Source organism: Strigops habroptila, chromosome 1 (assembly GCF_004027225.2).
Source record: "Strigops habroptila isolate Jane chromosome 1, bStrHab1.2.pri, whole genome shotgun sequence".
Lineage (NCBI taxonomy): Eukaryota > Metazoa > Chordata > Aves > Psittaciformes > Psittacidae > Strigops > Strigops habroptila.
The window spans coordinates 31,578,352-31,601,571 of NC_044277.2; the positions used below are offsets into that span (position 1 = coordinate 31,578,352).

A 23,220-nucleotide genomic window follows, 5' to 3' on the forward strand; every position below is an offset into this window, starting at 1 on the left:
CCCTAATAGCCATGGTCTCTTTAAATAATCCAGTGATGGAGCCATTTCAAGTGACCAAGAATATGCTTACGCAAGCATGACTCCTCACCATGCCATGGATGCACCCATCTCCCACATGGCAGGGGACAACAGGCATACTGTTTGCGTGGTGGCCATGTGGCAACTGTCAAGGCAGCAGTGAGTGGGCTCTTGGAAAAATGAGTTGCAGGGAACAGTCTATCCAGTTTTTCTAGCTAGTAGGGTCTTGTCTGACTATGTCTGAAGGGCTCTTGAGAAAACTCCAGATAAATGGTTTTTATGAAGACTGAAATTAATACATGGGCCACAGGTTGGTTGCTCCTCTCTTAAGCAAAGCAGGTTTATGTTGTTTCTTTGGTTGGTTTGTTTTGTTCTGTAGGGTGTTTTATGGGACAAAGATGCAGAAAAGATGGTAACGTAAGGAGACAATTTGGCATGAACTCCCTTAAATTATGGTTTCTGGTATCCAATAAACCTTTAGCCATAGTAACTCACAGGAAACTATCCACCTGCTTTAGCTGGAACAAGGCATGTGACATTATGTCATTAACAGCTATTTAGCATTCACAGAATGCATTGCTTCAATTGTGTCAGAACAGCTGTTCCACTTAAGTGATTACATGGTTGCTAATGTACTATAACATAATCATTATTAATTAAAACAAAAACCAATATTTACCTAAAAGTAAAATGTCCTTATACGCCATGGACCGTTTTGCTGCCCCAAGCAACAGGTGTTCCCCAGCATGTGCTCTTAGCAGGGCAACCTCAAGGAAAGAACAGCAGACTCATTAGATGATAAAGCAGTAAGTTCCAATAAGGGCAAAAGAAATAAGGATGCTTATTACCATAAGTGTATTCAGCTATAGGTATATGTTTAAAACTGTTAAGATTCTGATGTAAAATGTAAGTGAACATAAAAACCTTAACACTGGGCTTTGAGCAACCTGATCTAGTGGAAGTTGTCCCTGACCATGGCAGAGGGGTTGGAACTAGATGATCTTTAAGGTCCCTTTTGACCCAAACCATTCTGTGATTCTGTCTACTAACAGCACACTATAATTAAATTGTCAGCCTCTGTCACCTGTAGTATTTGATCTAGATTCTAAACCTACAGCTCTGCAAAATATTTCTCAATAAATACAATGCTTGTATTTATTTCCTAGTGAATTTCCTAATGACTATCCCCTTAACAAAGTTTTCTCTGGAATTTTAAGTTGATACTAAAGACTCTGGTGGGCTGGAATGAACTGTTACAGTAAATTTGGCATTATCAATGTTTCATTTTTCTCACCTTGAATAAAAAATTTATGTGGCACTTAAACCAGCTTTTTCTCCAGCAAAGCCAGATATGCTAAAACACCCACTACTGTCAACAAAGAAACCTGATTCATACAAGGAAGGCACTTAAAAATGTGGTCATTAGTTTACTCTTTGTCACCTGTTTACTTTCCTCTGTTTTTAACTTCTCTGCGAAACTTCAGCACTGACCTCTATTTCCTCAAGGAACTCCTCTCTTAGCAAGTAATTTTTTCTTACAAACCCAAGCCAATACTTTAGGATCGATGTAACGGCACACAGCACGTAGGAATACTTAATATGTTAAAGACTTTTCAGGCTCTCAGTAGGATTAACTTACCTGCTCTGGCCTGCTCTATGGTTTGTAAGTCAGGCTGATTCCCAGATCAGGAATAATTTGTTCAAAACCAGATGTTTGGTTATTTTATAACTAAATGTACAATGACTCTTAGAAACAGGCTATCAGAAATGCAGAAGTGTAATTTGTTTTAACTCCCAATACCTTTGTGACTACTCTTCCAGCGTACTTAAGGTTCTGCAGTATTTCTCAGTGCTCTCCAAGCACTGCACGGGTGTTTTCAGACTGGCTTTCTAAGCTGTTGGTTTTTTGGTTTTTTGTTTGTTTGTTTGTTTGTTTTTAATTTAAATACAGACAGGAACCTTTTAATGAAGTCTGATCCCTTCTCTTTTCTTTCATGCCATCTTAACAATAAAACCAGCAACAGTTTTGCTTGCCTTTGTTGCCCTTGAGAACATTAAGCTCCTATTTTGATGGGTCTCCTGTGGCCTGAAACACCTTCATATTCCAGAGGAAGATTACAAGAGGGAATGACTCAGTTTGAGCCTCAAATCCAACAATAACCTAAACCTCCTTTCAGGATTTTGTTCAAGAGACTGAAGGGGCAAAAGGAGAAATTAGACAATTTCACTTCAAAGAGTTGTTTTCAAGCTGAATCAGATTTTAGTGGACTGGAATCAAGAGATCCTGAACCATGAATTAACTTCCTGCCCAGGCAGCTGTTGAGAGAACCACAACATGGAGACACTAGTTTTGAGTGTGCCAGCACAACTTACTCTGAAACCCTGTGTTATATTAGGATATGTTACAGATGAGATGATAGACAAGACCTGTCATAAAAACTCTTAAGAATTTTCAAGGTTTGATGCTTTTTTCTTCTATACTCATTATATGCAACATATATGAAATATTATTTTGTATGGATTGTTATCAGTATGTTTGGCATTTGTTTGAGATTCAAACGACTTTCATATTTTACAAGTAGAGAAGATCTACTTCAAATTAAATTACATGCTGTCTTAAACCATATTCCAATGAAAGGTGAACATAAAATAAACACTTTGCAAGGTCAGAAAAAAGCGTGTTTTCTTTTACAAGTTTGGGGGTTTTTTTAATTTTTGTATGCGTGTTGCTATCTGTGCCTCCAAAACAATACAAAAAGTGCAAAACACTGAAAGACATACTGGTTTTCTGCTTCTTTTTGTTAATGTGCTGGACCCATATCAGTTTCATCTGTTTTTTAATTTTTTGTGGTGTTGCTATTTTAAAACTTTAGAAAAATTTAAGATGGTGGGTCTAGCATCTATCTCTATTTGATCAGAAAAAAAAATAAGTGTGTAATCATAACACTTAAATATCACAGAAATAACAGAACAATAATTAAAATTCTCTCTTTGGTCTCTTGTTATACCTGGTCATCCAGTGGCAATTCACAGAAGCCTGGAATATATTTAGCCCATTCCACCAGGACCAAAAGTTGTTGCTTCATAGATTCACAGACATCACTAATACCAGCAATTTTCTTAACATTTATGTCAGTGCTAGCACCGGGACTGGAGATTGAGATCTAGCCACAGTGAGAGAAAAAATTAACAATGTTAAATTTCATATAATTGCATTTTCACTGGTTAAGAGCGTATTTAAGAAAAAATCACAGCAGTAATCACACATACCCTTGAGAAATTCCTTGACATTATGGACCATTAGTCTGCATGTAAATTATAAAATTTTCTCATTATTACCAGTGTGTATTACAGTGTATTAAAAATTACACTATTCATATCATGTTACAATATCTTCTCATTCCAAAATACTATTTTAAAATATGCCAGAGTCCTCACTATTTGTAGGGAGGAGGTGAGTTTTTTAATTCCTTTGAAATGGTTGATATTTACTTCACTTCAGAAAAAAAAAGAGCTCATAGGGGCATGCAGCAACATTAAGGGCAAAGAAAGAGAGAGAGAAAGGGCTATCATCATGTTCTTCTAGTGAAAAGATAAGTATCATTAACTTTAGAAGGTAAAACAGGGTGGTTTTAGTGCCTGGAGGAGAACGGTTTCTAAGGATGAAACAGCAGTATAGGCAGAGGCCTGAGAACATTTCAGAGCAAATGTAAAGGATATGAGTGTGCATTGGATCACCTGCAGTGAACACTGTTCTGTGAAATAAGAAGAGAGCAGTATCTTTCTGGGCATGAAGCTGGGGCACTTTCACATAATCACTGAGCCAAATCCTGAAATTCTTAATGTCTTTTCAAGGAAATGAACAAAACCAAGCTTGCTCTTAAGTCAGGCAGGAAAGACAACTTAAGAGAAAACTGACTCTGAGAAGAAAGGTAAGTTTACAGCTGCTATCATACCAGGATAAAAAAGAAAAAGATACCAGAAGAAGAAGAAGAAGGAGGAGAAGAAGAAGAAAAAGAAACAGAAAAAGAAAAAGGAAAAGGAAAAGAAAAAGGAAAAGGAAAAGAAAAAGAGAAAGAAAAAGATAAGAAAAAGAAAAAGATAAAGGAAAAGGAAAAGGAAACGAAAATTTCGGGATGGTGAGTGCCATTTAGGTCGACTCCTACCAGATCCCCTTCATTCACAGATCCATGTTAAATCCCCCAGTGGGACCTGTGGTGAAACACCATTATCCTTGGGTGTTCAAAGGGAGTTGTACTTCTGAACTAAGGCTCAGTGCTTCCTATGTAATTCAGTAGTCTAAACCACTGAAAACAGCTTAGATATCAATGGCAGTTAACCACCTGAACACTAGTTCTCATGGAAATACAGCAGCTAGGCCAGTAAAAACTCCTCAGACACATAATTCAAAGACTGTCATGTAGGGAAAAGCTGAGAGCTATTGTCTCTTTGTAGACAGCTAATTTGTGAAATCCCTGCTGTAATCGTGAGTCCATTTCTGGCATGTTCTACAGATTGCTAGAAACGGCAGTTGAAAATACTGAGTGTCATTCAGGTGAGAGCTACCAGAATGATTGAGTCTAGAAAACCATCAGTACAGAAAGAGAGTAAAGAAATTCAACATACTTCTTTTTTTTCAGAAAAGTACGAGTAGTTAGACAGAGTTCTGATAGCAAGAGGCACTCTGATCTACCAGAAAAAGATACCACCATGCACCAACTAGAAATTAATTCAAGAAGGAAAAGAACAGGCAGATTGCTTAACTGTTAGACTTAATAACTCATGAACTTAATACATTGTCCTTCCTTCAATATCTTTTAATCAAAGCTATGCATCTTTATAAATTACGTGTTATAGAACAAACTATAGACTCTGTGCTGAAATTACTTAGTGAGCTTCTGCTAGGGATTCATGTGATGACTCCCATGGAGTTCATTATGAACTTCTAGGGTTGCATCTCTTTATAAGGCCATGAAGCTATGAATTTCTATTTCTTTATTGCTTTAACCTGCTTGTCATTTCAGGGGTGCAACACTGGAGTTGCTGACTTCATGGAATCATAGACTAGCCCAAGTTGGAAGAGACCTCAAAAGATCATCTCGTTCAACCTTTCGTGGTAAAAGAAGCCTATATAAGATTATCTAGCACCCTGTCCAATCACATCTTGAAAATCTCCCATAATGGAGACTTTGCCACATCCCTGGGAAGGTTGTTCTAGTGATTGATTTTTCTCACTGTAAAAAATTTCTGTCTTATATCAAGATGAAAGTGCAGCTTTCCTGGTACAACTTGTACCCATTAATGACCTGATGAACATGACAATATAACACTATATCCCTATTGTCCTGAGAACCACCAGACACACAAGTTTTCACTCCTACAAGAGTCCAGCATGTCTCTCTCATATTCACATAATCCTGGAAGCTCCTGGGTCTAAAGGAGAAAATTTGTACTTGGATAGTTTTCCCCTAGAAGGGATTTTCAGGGACAAAAGAATTCATTTTCCTTATTTCAATATGAAATTTTTAAAAGGGATGAATGCCACCTTCTTCCCCATTTCACAGCTGAAGGACATGGCCAATGATTTGTGACACTACTACATTCTCCAAGTATCTTCTCAGGACCGAACTTATCTTACAGACCCATTCGATCAAGGGACAACCAAGGACTTTTAAGTCTTTACTTTTCCATCATGTTAATGTAACCTCTTGGTCTTTAAGGCCAAGAGTGTATCTATCTTTGTATATGCTTGGCATAGCAGGAGCTATTCTCTTCTACAACAACATACCAAATAATAAGTGGAATAAACTTGTGTGTATACACAAGGTGATGTTTTAGACCAGGAATCTACCATATGAAAAGAACTTTGTGGCAGCAAGAGCTGGGGATGTGATTCTGTTTAAGGCAGCTTTTATTCCTGAATTGCATATACCAGCTGGAAATGATTAAGGGACTAACTCAAAAAAGCACAATAAGCAAGTTCAAAGAATTACTAAGGAGATAAAAATAGTTATATTTCTTATACTGTATAGGTAAGAAGGTAGGAAGGTCCATTATGTTCACCTAGTCTGCCCAGACATGAGATATGTGCCAAAGACTATCACCCAGTCATTCCTGCATCAATTCTTACAGATAGTTGCACCCAAAGAAAGATGCTGATAAAGGATGAGATTACAAAACATTTGGGGATGTATAAATCAGTCAGCACGAAATCTGACAGGTGGCAGTTAAATCCTAAGTAAGTTAGTAAGAGGTGCAAGAATGCAGAATCAATGACCATGATTTATCTGAGGTGCAGAAAAGGATTGGAGACTGTTCCATTCAGCAATTAATTGGATAGGGGGAAAAAAAAAAAAAAGAAAAAGAAAATTCAGTAATTAAGTTCAGATGAGACAAAGAAAATTTAAAAGTAAGATGTGAATAGACTTTGCAATTGGAACACTTTGTCATATTTGTAATGTCTAAGGATATTAAAAATGGGAATTTCAAAAGAATCTAAGGAAGTGAGCGTCCACACCCCTTTGACTATAACGGCTTTGGACAACTTTTTCCTTAATGTTTCATGGGAAAGCTAGCCTTAAGGATAGGCAGACGCCACCAGCTGCCTGAGACAGCAAGTCATTTAAAAGCAGTAAGAACCATAAAGCTTTATTAAGAAAGGCACCTAGAACATACTGTTCTCGACAAAACAGAACTTTTTTCTTATTGACTTTACTTTAAGAATGCATTCTATTACTGATTCTTTCATTGGGAAGAGAAAGCTGGGTACATTTTGGAAATAGGAAAAAAGTAGTCTCAATAATTACATTTAAGACAGTAAGAAACTGAAAAGTATTGAACTTTCAAAAAAATGGTCTTAAGTCTTCAAACAGTTTGATCGCAGTACCTGACGGGAGAGTGTCTCAGCTTGTGACAGTGTGCTAATAGAGGGGATGTTGCAGCCATCAAAAGTGTTTCTTCTTGTACTTATCCTGTCCCGTTCATTTTGTACAGCTGGAAAAGAATAATCATCTCATTTATTGACTTGTAGACATTGCCACACAGTATCATTTCAGAATTTTACTAAATAACTATAAGAATTGAAAGGTGTGACATTCAAAAAAGACCTTCCTTAAGCTCTGAGTAATGAGGAAGGATGACAATACATGTTTATGTTATCTGTACAGTTTGCCTATAAAAACTATGTATTACTAATTGTAGATAGATAGTGAATTATCAGCACTTTCATGACCAGGTGTATTACAATAAAACCTCTTTCTTCCCTTGAACTTGAATACATGCTGTCAGTTTTGTTATTTTAACCAATTTAATAAATGAGGTTTTATGATAAGGGTAGAAATGGACATCTCCAGACTGCTGAACAGGTCAAGTTGTACACCACCACCACTGCCAAAATGTCTCAGTCAGAGGAAGTCTGAAAGCCCTACTCCTGCTCTCCTGTGAGAAACCCTGAAACAGGAATGAATCATGAAGTTAAGCCACTAGTAAGGTAATTTTGAAACAAATCTCATGCTCCTCCTCAGTGACACTGCATTCCTAACCAGTTTACAGAACATTAAGTAAGTAATAAAAATAAATAAATGAAAAAAAAAGGCACCAAAAAAGTTTCAGGCCAGTAAGTTTTGTCTCATGGGGTCCAAAAAAAAAGGCAGTTGAAAGGGCTTTAGATAAGGAATCCTTTATGAGCACACACAAGGCTTATGAAGCAACAAGGCTAACTTTTGAACTGAAGGAAGAAGAAAAAATAAAAGTATCAATCAGATTTTTTGAAAACCTAGATCATGTCCAAGGTTAGGCCAAGGAGAAAGGAAAAAAAAAAAGAATTGTGATGATCAAATCTTTTTATTGCACAAGGAATCTCACCATCTTTTAAGAGCAGCAGCTTTATTTCCAAAGATGTTTGCTATTTTGTGGGAAACAATCTGCATTACAGAATTCAGGAGCAGTACCAAAAGCTTCAATAAAAAAAAAAAAAAAAAAAAATCTATTCACTTGATAGTTTTCACGGTTTATCTGAACAATTAACATAGTTTATTCCAGAGGTGTACTAACTTTCTGCCAAGGACACTCACTGATGGGCCTTTTACTAAGGTCACAGTAAGAAATGTTGTGCAGTGATAAACACAAAGCACTAAATGTTCATGTAGACAGAAGACAAAAAATATAACCTTTTTCAAAAGAATGGAAGAAAACCCTATTCACTGAGTCTCAGCAGCTGAAGTGCTACATAGATAATTAAAATAAGGTCAGGCCTGATTAGTATTAGAAAAAATAGTCAGCTCCTCTGACAATCACTGGTAAAAGTCACTGCTGGAGCACTTTAAAAATCATAGGGAAATGCTTCAGTTTTCTCCTGCATATGCATAATTTTGGATTATTAGACTGGATTGTCTGTCTTGCTAAAGCTCTTTTGTTGGTTCAGGCTAAAATTGCCTTAAACAGAGACTCCATGCGGAAGGGGGAATATTTGCTCAAAAGGGGTTTGCATAGCTGAAGCCTTTCTCACCTTTCTCCTGAAGAAAGCCATTTGCTAGAAACAAGCTGAGAAACTATCATATAGGCTCTGCTACACTTACACTATAAGACATCCTCTGATGGTGTAGAGAGGTATATAACAACACACAAGCAGCGAAATTTACAGTTCAGTGTTTTGAATTATTTTACCACTGGGAAGCCTTAAATAAACATTGTTTGGATGGAATGAAAAACTAAATTTATATAGGTAGTGGGACCAGAGGAGGCCATGTGGAGTATATTAGGTTAAAAGTTTTGTGCAGGATACATCTTCACTTCATAAACAAGAGTCAGCAATGTGCCTTATGGCAATGTCAGTTAGTATAAGTGATTATTTCTCTGGTTTTGAGCTCCCCAGTACATGAGGAAACTGGGCAGTGTTCAGCTGAGGGCTATGGAGATGTAACTCACAAGCTGCACAAGACAGAGGCATCTTTACTTATGTAGAAAAGACAGGACCGAGGCAAGAGGTGGGGGTCTTAATTTCTGTAGTTTACAGGAAATGGGGCCAGGTTCTTCTTAGATGCACAGTGAAAGAACCGGAGGCAATGGACACTACCCTAATTGCAGTAAGACACATTCTAATTATAAGGAAAAAAGGGTGGTCAAGCACTGGAAGAAGTTGCTGGGAGACGTTGTGGAATGTCTCCTCTCAAACAACCGTATAAATCTGGCTGGTCAGGGTCTCAAGCTACCTGACTGAACATAGAAGTTGGCCTTAAATGGGGGCCTACAGTAGATTACTTCCAGATGTCCCTTCTGAGCTAAACTATTCTTTAATCCTGGGGCTTGAAAGTCTCTGAAGCTTTGCATTTTGCAAAACTTTTAGAGCTGCTGTGCACACACAGGTTTCCCCTTTTTTTCATGTCAGATTGATAATATATATACAATATGTTACTGATTTTAATGGCTCAAATTCCAAAAGGCTAAACTGTATTCAAGAGAGTCACAAGAATTAGCAAATGCATTTCATGCATATGCAGTTTAACACTGTTTAAACTATCCCCATCCAGCTGTAAGGAGAAAATACGTTTTACCTCATACCAAAACTTGATCACTAGCAGAGCAGTACTATAGTATTGATGTAAAAGAGCATAAAGAAACAGCTTCCTTTTTCTTAGGGAAGCTATGTATAGACTAAAAATATTATAACCTAGTTACAGTACAGGAGAACTGCACACTCACATTGCAGACTGGCCTTCAGGCAGATACACCATGCTCCAAACAAAACAGGTAGCAAAGTTTATGATGAACCATTTCTGAGTGCTTATTGGAACCAGATCGGGATGTCTTTTGACTCTATATCGTAACTGCCAGTGAAGCAACAGCCCCAACAACCTGATACAAAAATCCTCTGATACTCCCACTGCCTTGCGTTCCCTATTGCTCTGCTCCGGTGGTCATCTGGTCCTTCCACTTCGACAGAAGGATCACTGTGACACTAGGAAGTAACAATCTTCCCATATTAAGTCCTAATGAGATTATAAAAATTTTTAATTAATGTGGAGAATTCACTGACAGCTACCACTACTGTTCTCACCACCACTTTTTTGCTTCCTCTGGCTTTAATGCTTCAAACATTTAAATTTGAGGCAATAACCAGTAAATTTGCACTATCATTACTTCAACTGGGTAGAAGCAAAATCCCAGACAGACATTTTATGACTCAAATTTGGTAGAAATTAAAATCTCACACTTTGAACTTTTCCGGGTGACGGCTCACCACTTCGAAATCAATTAATCTTGGTGCCAGGATTCATGGGTTAAACAATTGCAAATTTATTTTAAACCCATATATTTGCTAATGCTCAGTGTTGGAACTGCTTGCCCACCTGAAAATTAGATGATGCATATTCCACCTCAATGCAAAAGCATTTTTTCATCATGAAGGCATTATAGCAGACTTTCCATTGAATTATTCTGCTGGAGTTTTTTAGAATTTTTATTTCATTTTAAAACTAACTCAGGTTATTTCTCCTTTTATATCAAATAATAAATTACTCCATTACCTTCTTTTTTCATTCCTGCTCGAAAACACTTTTTTAAACGACAGTATCTGCATTGATTCCTTTTGTCCTTGTCAACAATACATTGCCGGTTAAATCTATCAGATACAAGAAGAGGTAAACGTATAAAGCATTAATAAAGCAGCACTCTGATTATGAAAAGGAAAAACTAAGTAGTCTCGCCTATCAGAATAATGTCTATAACCACAACTTTCTTCTTCTGTTGTTTAATTTTTTTTTTATTAATTAGTTTTGAGAGATATTTCATATCTGCTTAGTTTGCAGGAATATACGTGTGTGTATAGACACATATATGCATTGGAATGGGCAAGCATGGAAGATTTTGGAGTTATGTGCATTTACATTTAAGCTTATTTGTGAGATGTGTCGGTAACTGGCTGCATCAAATGGTGGTAGGGGAAAAAGGGAGGAAAAGCTATAAATAGAAAAAGGAAAGGACCATCAAGGAAGATGCCAAGTGTGGCTGGCATGGAGGAGCTCTAGCTGGCAAAGTTTACTCTTTCTGGGAGATATCAATGAACAAGCTACATGTTGTATCATTACAAATGACAACCTAAACAGGAAGTATTAAACTAATGCTAACATTGAACAATGAAGGAAAAGTGTAGCAAACAACATTTCCAGTCACAAGCCATTCTTACAAAAAGTTTTCTCCTGTAGTGATTTGTCTAAACTCACAGAGGTGCCCATATATTTTGTGCACAGTTTAAAACTAATGTTTTATGGACTTGTGCATGAACAGAGCAATTTGTCATAGTGCACAGACCTGTAGTGTGATAATTTGGGCAGCCAGACATCCAGAAATTAGCAGATTGCCATTCAGACTGACAGGGGGGACATCTCAACAGACATCTGGAATGTGTAATATCAAGTAGTCTTGAACAAAAGACTTTTTTTTCCCATTATAAGATCATAAGAATATACCATAAAACACATGCTCATCAAAAATGCTGGTTAGAATTCAGTAAGAAAAAAATGAATATACCCTGACATAGTTCTGAAAAGTCTGAAAGTAATATTTGCTTAAATTCATTAATTTAGTATCTCTGAACTTTTGAATTACCTGCATGTATACACGTGATTTTTCCGTATACTGCGTCTAAAGAATCCCTTGCATCCATCACAACTGGAAGCACCGTAATGTTTTCCGGTTGCTCGGTCTCCGCATATCGCACAGAGACTGCTGACCCCATTGTCAGTGGCATTCATGTTGACGGTGTCTCCTGAACTGTCTGAGGGAGGTAAGAGCAACATACGTAGTTATAGACATGACTTTCAACAACCACCCCATGAAAATTTGTACTTAAATGGAGGCTTTTTTTCTGGCCTTTTCTTTTTTAATTGCTACCTATTATTTATATAATACATTATATCCGATTACATCCAGTTCTTATCCAGATCAACACTTTCAAAGTTACAGAGATGTTAACAGAGTTTATGAAGTTCAAAATAGCAAGTAATTTTCTTCTAAATTCTTTCCAACTGAAAGGAGTTAAAAATTAAAGTGTAACTCTGCATGTATAATTACATACACATTCTTGCTAACATGAAGAGGAACTTTGGCACAAAGCAGTGCTGGCTAGTTAGCTGGCAAAGATCTCTTACATCAATTCTTATAGGAGCTGGTAATAACTGGCAACTATCATACAAAAGTACGTAGAATCATAGAATAGTTAGGGTTGGAAAGGATCTTAAGATCTCTAGTTCCAACCCCCCGCCATTGCCATGACAGAAAACAAAAAAAAAAAAAAAAAAAAAAAGACAAGACAAACCTTTTTTTTGCACAATACTTGATGAACAAAGATTGCATGTTAAAAAGACTGTTATTTCCTTGAACAAATTTTCAAAGGAACATTGGTGCAGACTTTACTTGTACAAAAGAATATTAGCTTCGTGATTAACAATTAGTCACTGAATATGGTAAACAGTACTGAAGAAATTCACCTGAAATCAAAAGAGACATATCTATTCTTCTTTGAGTCTCCGTGTTTAACAGATGAGTTCAAGGAAATAATTACAAAATAGCTTTTGCTGTTATGCTTCTGGTTTTAGAAAAGAAAAGCTGTTTGTATTATGCCCTAAACATTTGTAGTTTTTCTGTCAGGGAGAGGAAAGAGTGCCACATTAATTAGTTACTCAAACATGCATTCGAGAGTTGAGTACCTGAGTTCAGGAATAGCTGACACATCGAAAAATAAAACTGTTCACACTGATACATACTATTATTCATAAAGTACTACATCCAACTGAAATATATTATTATACAAATATATTATAAAATGTTCATTGTATCCCAAAAATCTTACAATTTAAACAGAATTCTTTAGACAAAGAGAGAAGAAGCCACATTTTTTTTTTATTTTACAAAGACATACTTGATAGGAATTATATTAAAAACTGACTAAATACAAATGAAAACTTAAAGGTAAGAATTCAGTTCTGTAAATATTTTATTTTAAACCTATGTTTTGTCATAACTAGACAATTAATTTTAAAAATGGGTTAGAGAATTACTTTAGCTAGAAAAATATAAACCCATTCTTTTGGAGTTTTGAAATTTTGATTCGTATGATACAGCAGAATAATTAAAAATACAATATATAAATTTTATGGTGAAATATTTCATAGCAACATAAGCTTGGTGTATATGTAAGGATATATTTATTTTTCTTGGCATTATTCAAAACAAAACATTTGGGAAATTCACCTGATTTTTCAAAATTCTTTGATTTCAGCAGAACTGCATAATCTGCCTGAATGTGGCTTTTTAAACTTCTCTGAATGTTAGCAGTTAATTTAGGCAGCTAGAAAAGACACATAGGAAGGTTCATAAGAGGCAGCTTTCAGTTCCAGATTAGCACTGTAGCTGCAGGACAATGTTTGTGTAAATTCTATAAGAAAATACTTAGGCTAAACTCAAAGGAAACTCTAAACAGGAAAAGGCTACACCTAATAACTAATAATTATTAAAGTAATCACTTACAGTGGATAATCACCAACATCTAATGTAAAACAGCATAATCTCCCTAATCTGCTTTCCCATTTTATGTATCAACAGATCTGAAAAAGTGATATTCAGCAAAAAAACAAATGACCAATGAATTCACCCATACTAGAAAAAAAAGCAGAGAAATAATCTAAAAGTTGCATAATCATTGTTGATAGCTTCAGAATCACTTCGGGCATAAAGGTCTGTTTTCTCTTCCTAAATCAATAATCAAATCTACCTTTCTGTTTACTAAGCTTGCTCTAAAGTAACATCAGAAATTCAGATAAAACTTCAAGCCTAACAATGAAAACAACTTAGAACGTAGGTTCTAAGTTAGGCAGGAATATGTGGAAATGCAGATAAGTATTTTCCCTGCAAATCAATAAATATTTGCTCTGCCTTTTAAAAATACCTATTACAATAGATCTATGAATTATACTTTATGATACAATAAACAAGTTTTTAAGTATGTTAGAAGTTTTGGAAAGCCATTTTAGAGTAGCTTAATTTTCCTGATACTATCTTCACTATAATAGACTGATATTTCCTTTTTTGTTTTTGGTTAGTACTTGATGGCAGAATAAAATGGTGTGCTTCCTATTTCAAGCATAATAATATTGATACAATTTCTCAAAAATGTATTGCATTAAAGATTCCACCTAAACTGTTATATTAGCTAAACACATATACTTTTTCTCAGCTAAACACTAGCCTTTAGAAAGACAATTTGATTTAAAAAAAAAAAAAATCACTGTAGTTCATATATACACATACCTAGAAAGGCTAGATTGACATTTAAATAGATAAAACATTAGTCCAACAATTAAAAACTAGACATCAAGAAACAGTAGCTAATTTTTTCCCCAAGTATCTGGATAATTTTGCGAGTCCTTCCAAGTGTTATATATGAAATATTCTTTCATGTCCAAGCTGTCAATACTAGTTATTCATTTGTCTTACAGTAAATAAAGCAACTGCTGAATACACAATTTTCTTCCTTTGATTAACTGACTAGTGACACTACAGTTCAGTTATTTTATTACCAAAAAACCCCCAAAACCCCTCTCTTTTATTTTCCTTAATGTTAAAGAATTATAATGTTATTAACTTAAAATTAGTGATGAAGTGTAAAAGAGCAGATTTGTAGTTTGAAGACAACCCCCAAATGCTTCACTAATAAAACATTTATCTAACACCATATAGCATTACTAAACTTCACTTTTTCTGTTAACTGCTTTGATTTTGCATCAGAGAGCAGAACTCACCATTGCTGTTATACAGGATCTGCATAGTTTCAAACTCCAGTGCCGTATACGTCGGATCTAAAACTTCACTGTAGTTAGCCGTTTCCATGTCTAGCATTGGTTCCGAAAGCCTCATCATTGAATGCAAAACCAGTGAAAAAGCTGCTCAAATGTATAACCCTCCCATTCTGTTTCACAGTGATTGATAATCCAAAGTTAACTATAACTGTGTCACTTTTGTGCTGCAATGGGAGGAGCTGGAAAACTGCTTCTGCATGCTATATTCTACCTGTGGGGTTTTTTTCTTTTATGATACAGTGCAACCCTTCTGATAATCTTGGAATGCTTTATGGAATAACCTTATCAGAAGTTGTACTGGTTCCAGCTCTTGAGTGAACTCAAGGACATGCAGGAAGCTTCCTATCTCCTATGCCCTGCTACACATTTTGCTGTCCATTGTGTGGTATAATCAGTCCTAAACAAAAAACTCTGCTTATTGTATGCAAGTAGGTTCAGATGCCATTTTGCTCTCTCTGTTCAGGACAATAATGAAGGGTGATAGGATTATGGACTATCCTCATACCCAAAACATCCATCATCATATTTTAAAAGACAGATGCAAGCCCTCTCATTTTTACAACTGGTAGCATTCTTTAACAGTGGCAATGAGCTGGCTGTGTAGGCACGCTTAACCAAGGCCTCGAGCAACACGAGCTCTACAGCAAGGCCAGTGTATAGATCCCCTCCACCACACACTGTATTGCTGCAATGGCTCTAGGCAGTGGACCTTGCACACTCTTAGAAGGCAGCTTCCTGCTCTAACCCTTCTTCACACAAGATGTGATAGCAGCATGTTGTTTTCAAGCACCATTCAGACACATAGGGAAAAAAAATAACATTCACCTTCTCTGAAAAGAAGAGTATCTCAGTAGGTCATCATTGTTCATCATCTGGTACACATGCCCTGTACAAATCCAGTTAAAAATGCTCCTGTAAAACTGCTTCAATCTGTGCAAAAGATAGCTGAATTTCACTTGCTAATCAGGTGCTTTTAAATGTTGGATAGCAGAACTTCAAATGTTATTACTTCTCAATAAATCGTTTACAGAAAACTACCCTTGACATTGCTGAACAACAGTTACATTAAAGTTTACATATATAGGAAAACTGCCCAGTTTATGTTTAATTAACAGGAGCTAGTAACTGTTTTTACATCATTGAAATGCGTATTTGAATGGAAAGAATGCCTGCAGTTGCTGTTCAGTGTAAGTAGCTGTAAAATGGCACAATAAAAGAACTCTTTGATTAAGAGATAGATGACAGACAAGCTACCAACGAAGAAGGAAAATTTACAGGAAGAGACCTAGAAAAAAAGCCTTTTGAAATTCATCCTTCCAATTTCCAAGTCCCCAGGGTAACCTGAGAGGCACAAATAATCCTATCTCCCTGTGGACACACAGATGCAGTCTCAGGCCAGTTCTCCTCCTGACTCCAGTGGATTCCAGTGACTTAATTATGACAACAGGGTTCTTGTCTAAGTCACAGTGGTATCCCCAAACCAAAAAGCATTTATAACCATGGTACTGCTTGCATAAATTCTCCACAGATTTTGGAGGGTTTCCACAGGGTCTGCTGTACTTTTCAACCTATTGTTATTCCCTTTCCTTTAAACCGTTCATTCATTATTATATTCAATATCAAAAAACTGAAAAACTTTGTACTTAAAAAATGACAAATCTATAAAGTTCTGCCTCCCTACGAATAGCACTTTTATTAAGAACCAATGTAACTACAAATACTTCCTATGCACTACAGAAGACATAACATGTGAATTTTATAATATACTTAAGTTTATGATTGAAATGTTAGAATATTTCATGCCTACAATCATGGAAAATATTCTACTCAGAAAGTATCATCTCACAGATCTCACAGTACTAGATATATTCAAAGTTGCCCTGTCCTTAACCATAGCTAATACTTTCTTATTTTTCTTAAGAAGCATATTAAACTAGACTGATGTAAAGTTATTTGCCAACAGCTCATATTTGTTTAGGAAATCACAGTAGCTTCATCACAAAAAGGAATAATTTTTATACTACCTAATGGCTAAGTTTGAAAAGTTTCTTCAGTAGCAGAATTTGTTGTATTTGCGACATTTTTGAATTTTTATAGTATTTGCTACAAAACTAGTTACTAATTACATGACAAAAGATTCATTGCATTAAATATGCTACTTAAAATAATATACAAATGTTTACATGTTAGAATTATCTTTTGTTTCTCAGTGCATATGGTTTGATAAGATTTTCTGTAAATAATCTCTGGCTTTTTCATACCAAAATTTTATGCTGCACAAATACAAACAAATCTAAAACTAGCTGACTTTTATTTCAAAACTCCAGTCCTGACAACATTCTGGCATATGAGTAAATTTAAGATAAGGGAATGAATGTAAGATGGAAGATATCATCTATGACATGATCAAATTCTGCTATTCCCTCTGGTCTTAGCAGAATTTCTTCAGTGCTGCCAAAACAGGCCCCTCAGTGACTACTAAAGAGAGGGAATGAATTGACTCTTCATACTTCTGTCATATAAAAACTCATTTCAATTGATTTTTTAATATGGAAAAATGTGCACTATAGGAAAGATGTTCTTTATACTATTTTTTTTCATGTTTTGCTAAGGAAATTTCTCATAGTGACATCTTACATTCATAAAAATCTGCTTTCTGGGGGATTTTTGGCACAATGATGTATATCATGAACAATTAATGTATACTAATGACTACTGCAAAGTATTAATATGCTTAATATGTATAATTAGTATTTCTGATTTAGGGGGATCAGAATGCAGTCCTGGAATTAGAGCAGTTGAAGAAAGAAGCTAATGATGAACACCTTTTGGTCCTATGTCAATCCAAGTTTTACAGTGTTCACTAGTATTCAGACCCCCCACACAGCATATTTCTCTTCATATTGGATACCTGCACTGATTTTTAAATTATGAATGATCTTGCAGCTTGTAGTATGAGACATTCTTTCAAATTCTAAGTTAAGTCATCTACTACTGGAGGCCAAGAAATATTAGACTTAGGTAAGCAGAAGTTTTAAAATTATATAATTAGTCAAACTGAGAAACATTCCTTTGAGATACGCGGTACTATAAACTCGAGTGAGAAATGATTTTTCAAAATAAATTTTTCAGTAATTGTGAAGAAAGACGAAGGTACACAATAATAGTTTTGCTCATGTTGTTTGTTGTGTTTTTTCTTTAAATCTGATGGCTTTACAATCACATACAGAAAGCATTCCTATTTTATCTGAAGACTATTAACTCTGTTAATTGCTCAGCTCTCCATAGTAAATGTAATCATTCTTTCTGGCTGTGCTATAAAACAGAACACAAGCTAATAAAATAAAGGTTATTTCCATAAAAAGTGTTCTTGTAAATAAAAACGAACCTCAAACTACTATCACTACTGAAAACAGTTTTGGTTTTCTTTTTTTTTTTCTTCTTTTAATAAGTAGCAATATGTCCTTTTACATTCCAGCTCAGTAAGAAATGTAGATCCCCAGAAGAAAGTCTTAATTTAAAGGGTTTTTTTTCTTGTTTCCATGTTTTCTAAGTGAGTAACACATCTTCACAATATTTCTTGCTTTGTAAGTACAATGAGTTAAGGTGGACATACTCAGAAGGCATCCTATTTTTGTCAGTAAACTAGCATATTTACCCAGTATGTTGATAAAACACACATTTTAATGTGTCTCCCATCCCATTTGCTGGCACATACCTGAGATGGGATACGCAGGAAGACTGTACTAACAAACCCTATTGAAACTGTATGAGCTGAGCCAGAACATCTCCTTACTAAAGTAAAAGTAGACAAAGATCTTCACATTAGAGAGTTCATTGGCCAAAAGCACAGAATCTCATCTTTGCCTTACAGAGATACACGCTCATGTAATACTAGATCAGGGATTCCTCTCCTGTAAAATACCCTCAGCACCAGGGAGAGCACTGACAGTCATCATTACATCAGCTCTGCTGCCACCCACACCCAAGTATTTCATAAATGGTCCATGAGTAATGACTGGGAAATGTTTGCTTGTATTCCAAAACATATAAAATTATGACGTTTGACATTAAAGGATTTGTAACACTGTAGTATTACTTTACTTAATAGAGATGGCTGGCTTTTTATTTTTTAAATAAAAATGTAAAAGTTGGATCAGATCTAAAAGTTAGTGATAAAATCTAACTGTCAATCACCAAATGTCTTAGAAATCTTGGAAAATAAATAGTCATTTGTGCTTAAGACCTAAATACCATGATGGAAACATGGCTACAATCCCTTACAACATTAAAACATTACAGCAAGCGTCTTAACACAGTCACTCCATGTCCACCCCACCAACACCCCCCAAAAAAAAAAAAAAAAAAATTCAGATCCAAACAAGGACAAAATTGCCTTTGAACTGGTTAATGTTAAAAGATTTTTCAGAACAATTTGTGAATCATGAGAGTAAATGTACAGCACAACTGCCTCCAGTAAGATGATCAAAGGCACCATCTCATATGCACTTCTCAAACCCAGCATCAACTATCAGCTTTACTGAGTAAATTTATGGCACTTAGAGGCTTCTGTGCCTTTTCAGTTTGCATCTTCCTTTTGACTTTTTCCTAAAAATCCAGTGGTTAAATAAAACCAGCAAAGCCAGTACCAGAACCGAGTAACAGGTTTTCATGGCACACTTATTAGGCAAGGTGGTAAGATAAGCTGCAACAAATCATGCCAGGTGGAACCTAAGTACAAACCTTTGTGGAAAGTCTAGGCTAAGCCTGTTTCTATTACACATGTTTCTAGACACTCAGACCACCTCAGGCATCCTATAAAAATGAGATTCGTACACATTGAATCTGCCCCTTTTTTCATTTGAATTGATGATTCATTATGTTGAGCTCCACTGTATCACACAGGAAAAATACATAGCTTTCTTTAATAAGTTATGATGAGGGTTGGGTTGTTTTTTTTATTTTTTCATTTTTGTATAACATGGAACAGACCAGTATTGCAAGGTCTGAATTGTCTTTATATTTATGCTTTGGGCTTCATAAAGTATCCATCTTTAAGAACACCCAGCTACAACATCAACTACCATGAATATGAATAAATGTAGAAAACAAAGAACATGCCTGGCTTCTGACTTGTCAAACACTATAGACCCACCCTATTCAGCACATTTTTCAAGCTGGAAACAGTCCCAAAATAGTTATGAAGATGTCAATAAGTAATCTACATCAGAGTTTCGAAAGGTAGTAAGAGATTTAATACTCCAAATTCTATGAAATGCAATTTACAATTTTAATCTTGTATCCACTAGGGTCTTTGCCCTGTCTGTACTTGAGGGGAAATATCAAAGGATTATGAAAGCTCTAAAATATTTTGAGCCTGAAGAATAGTTGCTGCAGGATAATTCTGAAGATAATTTACACTGGCTAAGGATATAGCCCACTTTAAGATCATCCAGCAGCTTATTCTAAAAGGATAGATGATTTATTCACTTTATATACCATACTGTCATTGAGGGGACATGCTACTAGCATAGCAACAGCAATATAACGGTGTCATATGCAAAGGGAAGATGTTACATCCAGTACTTAAGGTCAAGGTAAACAAATCTATCTGGTTTATCTGATTTTATTTATCACTTACACATGCACATATATATCAGTGAATACCTTGAGTAGCGCCTCCCAAGGTACAAGACACATACCAGTTTGCAAACTCTTAGTTGCATTCTCTCTTTAACAGAAAGGTGTGCTTTGAGGATGATTCTCATATTGCATTCATCCACTATCTGCATAGATCAAAATTATTAAGATAACATTTTCTGCAATTTCCAGATGGCTTGTGCGTGCTGTCATGAAACGAGTGGTGTAGCTATGTGCGGTGGTCCTGCAGCTGCACTCTCCAGTCCTTGATTACCTACCAGATTCAGGAAGATTTTTGCTATTTTTATTTCACATTATTATTATTATGTTGCACTGAATTTCTTCAACTAAGGAGAGCTGGATTACACCTATGAAAACTGTATGTCAGCATCTAATAACTTAAAAACTTTCTCCTGAGCTTTCTCGGCCTACAACTTAGCATAGGGCAGCCTTTCACTAATTAATACCATTGCTGAAGAATAGGAAATAGTCCAGAAAAAGACATCTCATAGTCAAGAGGTCATACACAGACCACTGTATACAGGTCACCACAAAACATCAACTAGTAGCTGTGCAAAGGCACTGATAGAGACCAGTGTGTCTCAGTGATGGAAGAGTCAAGGTTGTGATGGTGCCTACTGAAGAAACACATTTATAGAAGATTTAGAGGGATAGCTAATGGTGAAGTGGAAGCCTGATGACAGTGAGTCAAAAAGGAAGTTAAGGGGTCACCTCATTGCTCTCTACAGCTTCCTGAGGAGGGGAAGTGGAGAGATAGGGAGGTGCTGATCCACTGGGATCCACTGATAGGATGCATGGGAATGGTTCAAAGCTGCACCAGGTCATTAGGAAGCATTTATTCACTGAGAGAGTGGTCAAACACTGGAACAGGCTTCCTAGGGAGGTGGTCAATGCCCCAAGCCTGCCAGTGTTTAAAAGGCATTTGGAAAGTGCCCTTAATAACAGGCTTTAACTTGGTCAGCCCTGAAGTGGTCAGGCTGTTGGACTAGATGAAATTTGTTAAGTCCCTTCCAACAGAAATAGACTGCTCTGCTCTGCTGTGTTCTATTCTATTCAGTCAGAACACAGTACACCAGGTACAGGAGATTGGAGGTAAAGACTGAGGACACAGAGTAGATATATTCCTTTATCTAGCTGTTCCAGGAGGCTGTCTGCAGTAGACTGCAAGATACGTAGGTATCAAATGTTATGCAGATTTAAAATTTTGGTTTATGCATACATATGTATGTGTATATATGTACACACGGGAATTTATTGTGAGTGTTTTTCTGACAGCTGGATTTGCCTCCTGAATTGTCATTGAGTATACCTACAAAAACGGATTTGACAGGGGGAAACTCTCCCTTCTACATACTGGATCCTAGTAATTTTTGACACTGTATTGTCCATGTGCAGATTCTCTCCACAAGATAGTCACAAATCTGTATTTTTCCACTTCAATCCATTCCTGTGCTTGCTTTGTGTCCAGATTAACAGTAAATTTGCTAACCCTATCTGAGGTTAGCAAGCACTATTAGAAGATTGTGCATTTTCATGGAGAGGAAGCAAAAAAAATAGGATACTTCTGCTTTTTACATAGCAACAGATAAGGTATACTGTTAAGTATGTGACTTGCTATTAGGTAGACTTTAGTATTTAATATTTCTGTTTTAGCTTAATATTCTTTAGTTCATTTTATTCTTGAAAACTCACAATAGCCATGAAGTGTAGCCAGTTTAGATGGCTTAGAGGATTTTTGTAGCATAGTTTTGTAGTGACTTTTGCTGAGCTACAGTTAAATGACTGGAGTCACTTGTTACTTATTTGCTTAAATCAGGTAACTCATTATTTTCTGATATACAGAGGAAATTAACCAGACACTTGTCCTGCAGAACAGAATGAAATGAGAAGAAAAGAGGAAAGAGTCCAGGTGTAAGATAAAGCCAAACCATCGTGACACTGATAAGCAAGACTAAACACTCTTGTTCAGTCATCCCCAGGTGATTAGTAATTTCTTAATAAGATTCCTTGGCAGGTTTTTATGCAAACTTGCTCATAAACAATGTTTTATATAACCAGTTAGATAAATTTTACTTACGAATTATCTACATTTATCTTAAGAAATACCATATAATGATTTTTTTTTTCCCCCCACAGATAAACACCATTGCCTTTGTCATACACAATAAGAGTTCAAAAAAAGGTTAACCAGCATAAAGGTAAGGTTTGTTTGGCGCTTTTTTTTTTAAGTTTGCCTAGAATCTTTCTTTTCTATGTGATGAATTAACCACAGCAAGTCTTCAAATTTCTATATTCTATCCTCTTCTGAATTATATATTCTACATACTGTTTCAAAACAAACTCAGTACACTTCTGCCTGTGCTAGTGAGTATATAACTCTTGGTCCTATGTAAAAGGCTAATTAAATAACTAGGCAGAGAATTCCCATTATTTTCAGTTACTCTGTCTAAAATTAAAATTTTTAACTAGAGTCTACACTGACTCATCACATTCCTGCAGAAAGAACGTTGTGTCAACACACTTGACTTAACTCTTCTGAGACACTATCATGGTTATGCTTAGCTTGACAACTTCTCTCATTTTCATTCTTATGAAAATCAGTTAATGAGAAGTTCAGAGCATGTTAAAGTCTATGAGTTTAAACTGAAATTACAACAAAAGGACAGAAATTTCAAAATACTACCCCCAC

The 23,220-nt window shown here is 35.8% G+C and overlaps 1 protein-coding gene across 2 annotated transcripts in view; it reads right to left on the minus strand.

The window, feature by feature from the left end:
- The window catches only part of HNF4G (hepatocyte nuclear factor 4 gamma), a 61,009-nt gene that overhangs the window by 5,931 nt on the left and 31,858 nt on the right, over nt 1-23,220 (minus strand). For both annotated transcript variants that reach the window (XM_030485615.2, XM_030485623.2), the window contains exons 3-7: nt 11,623-11,791; nt 10,542-10,636; nt 6,905-7,011; nt 3,027-3,182; nt 698-785 (exon numbers count right to left, since the gene is read on the minus strand). In XM_030485615.2, the coding sequence (XP_030341475.1) occupies nt 698-785; nt 3,027-3,182; nt 6,905-7,011; nt 10,542-10,636; nt 11,623-11,768 (592 nt within the window). In that variant the 5' untranslated portion in view covers nt 11,769-11,791. The remainder of the gene's footprint in view (nt 1-697; nt 786-3,026; nt 3,183-6,904; nt 7,012-10,541; nt 10,637-11,622; nt 11,792-23,220) is intronic.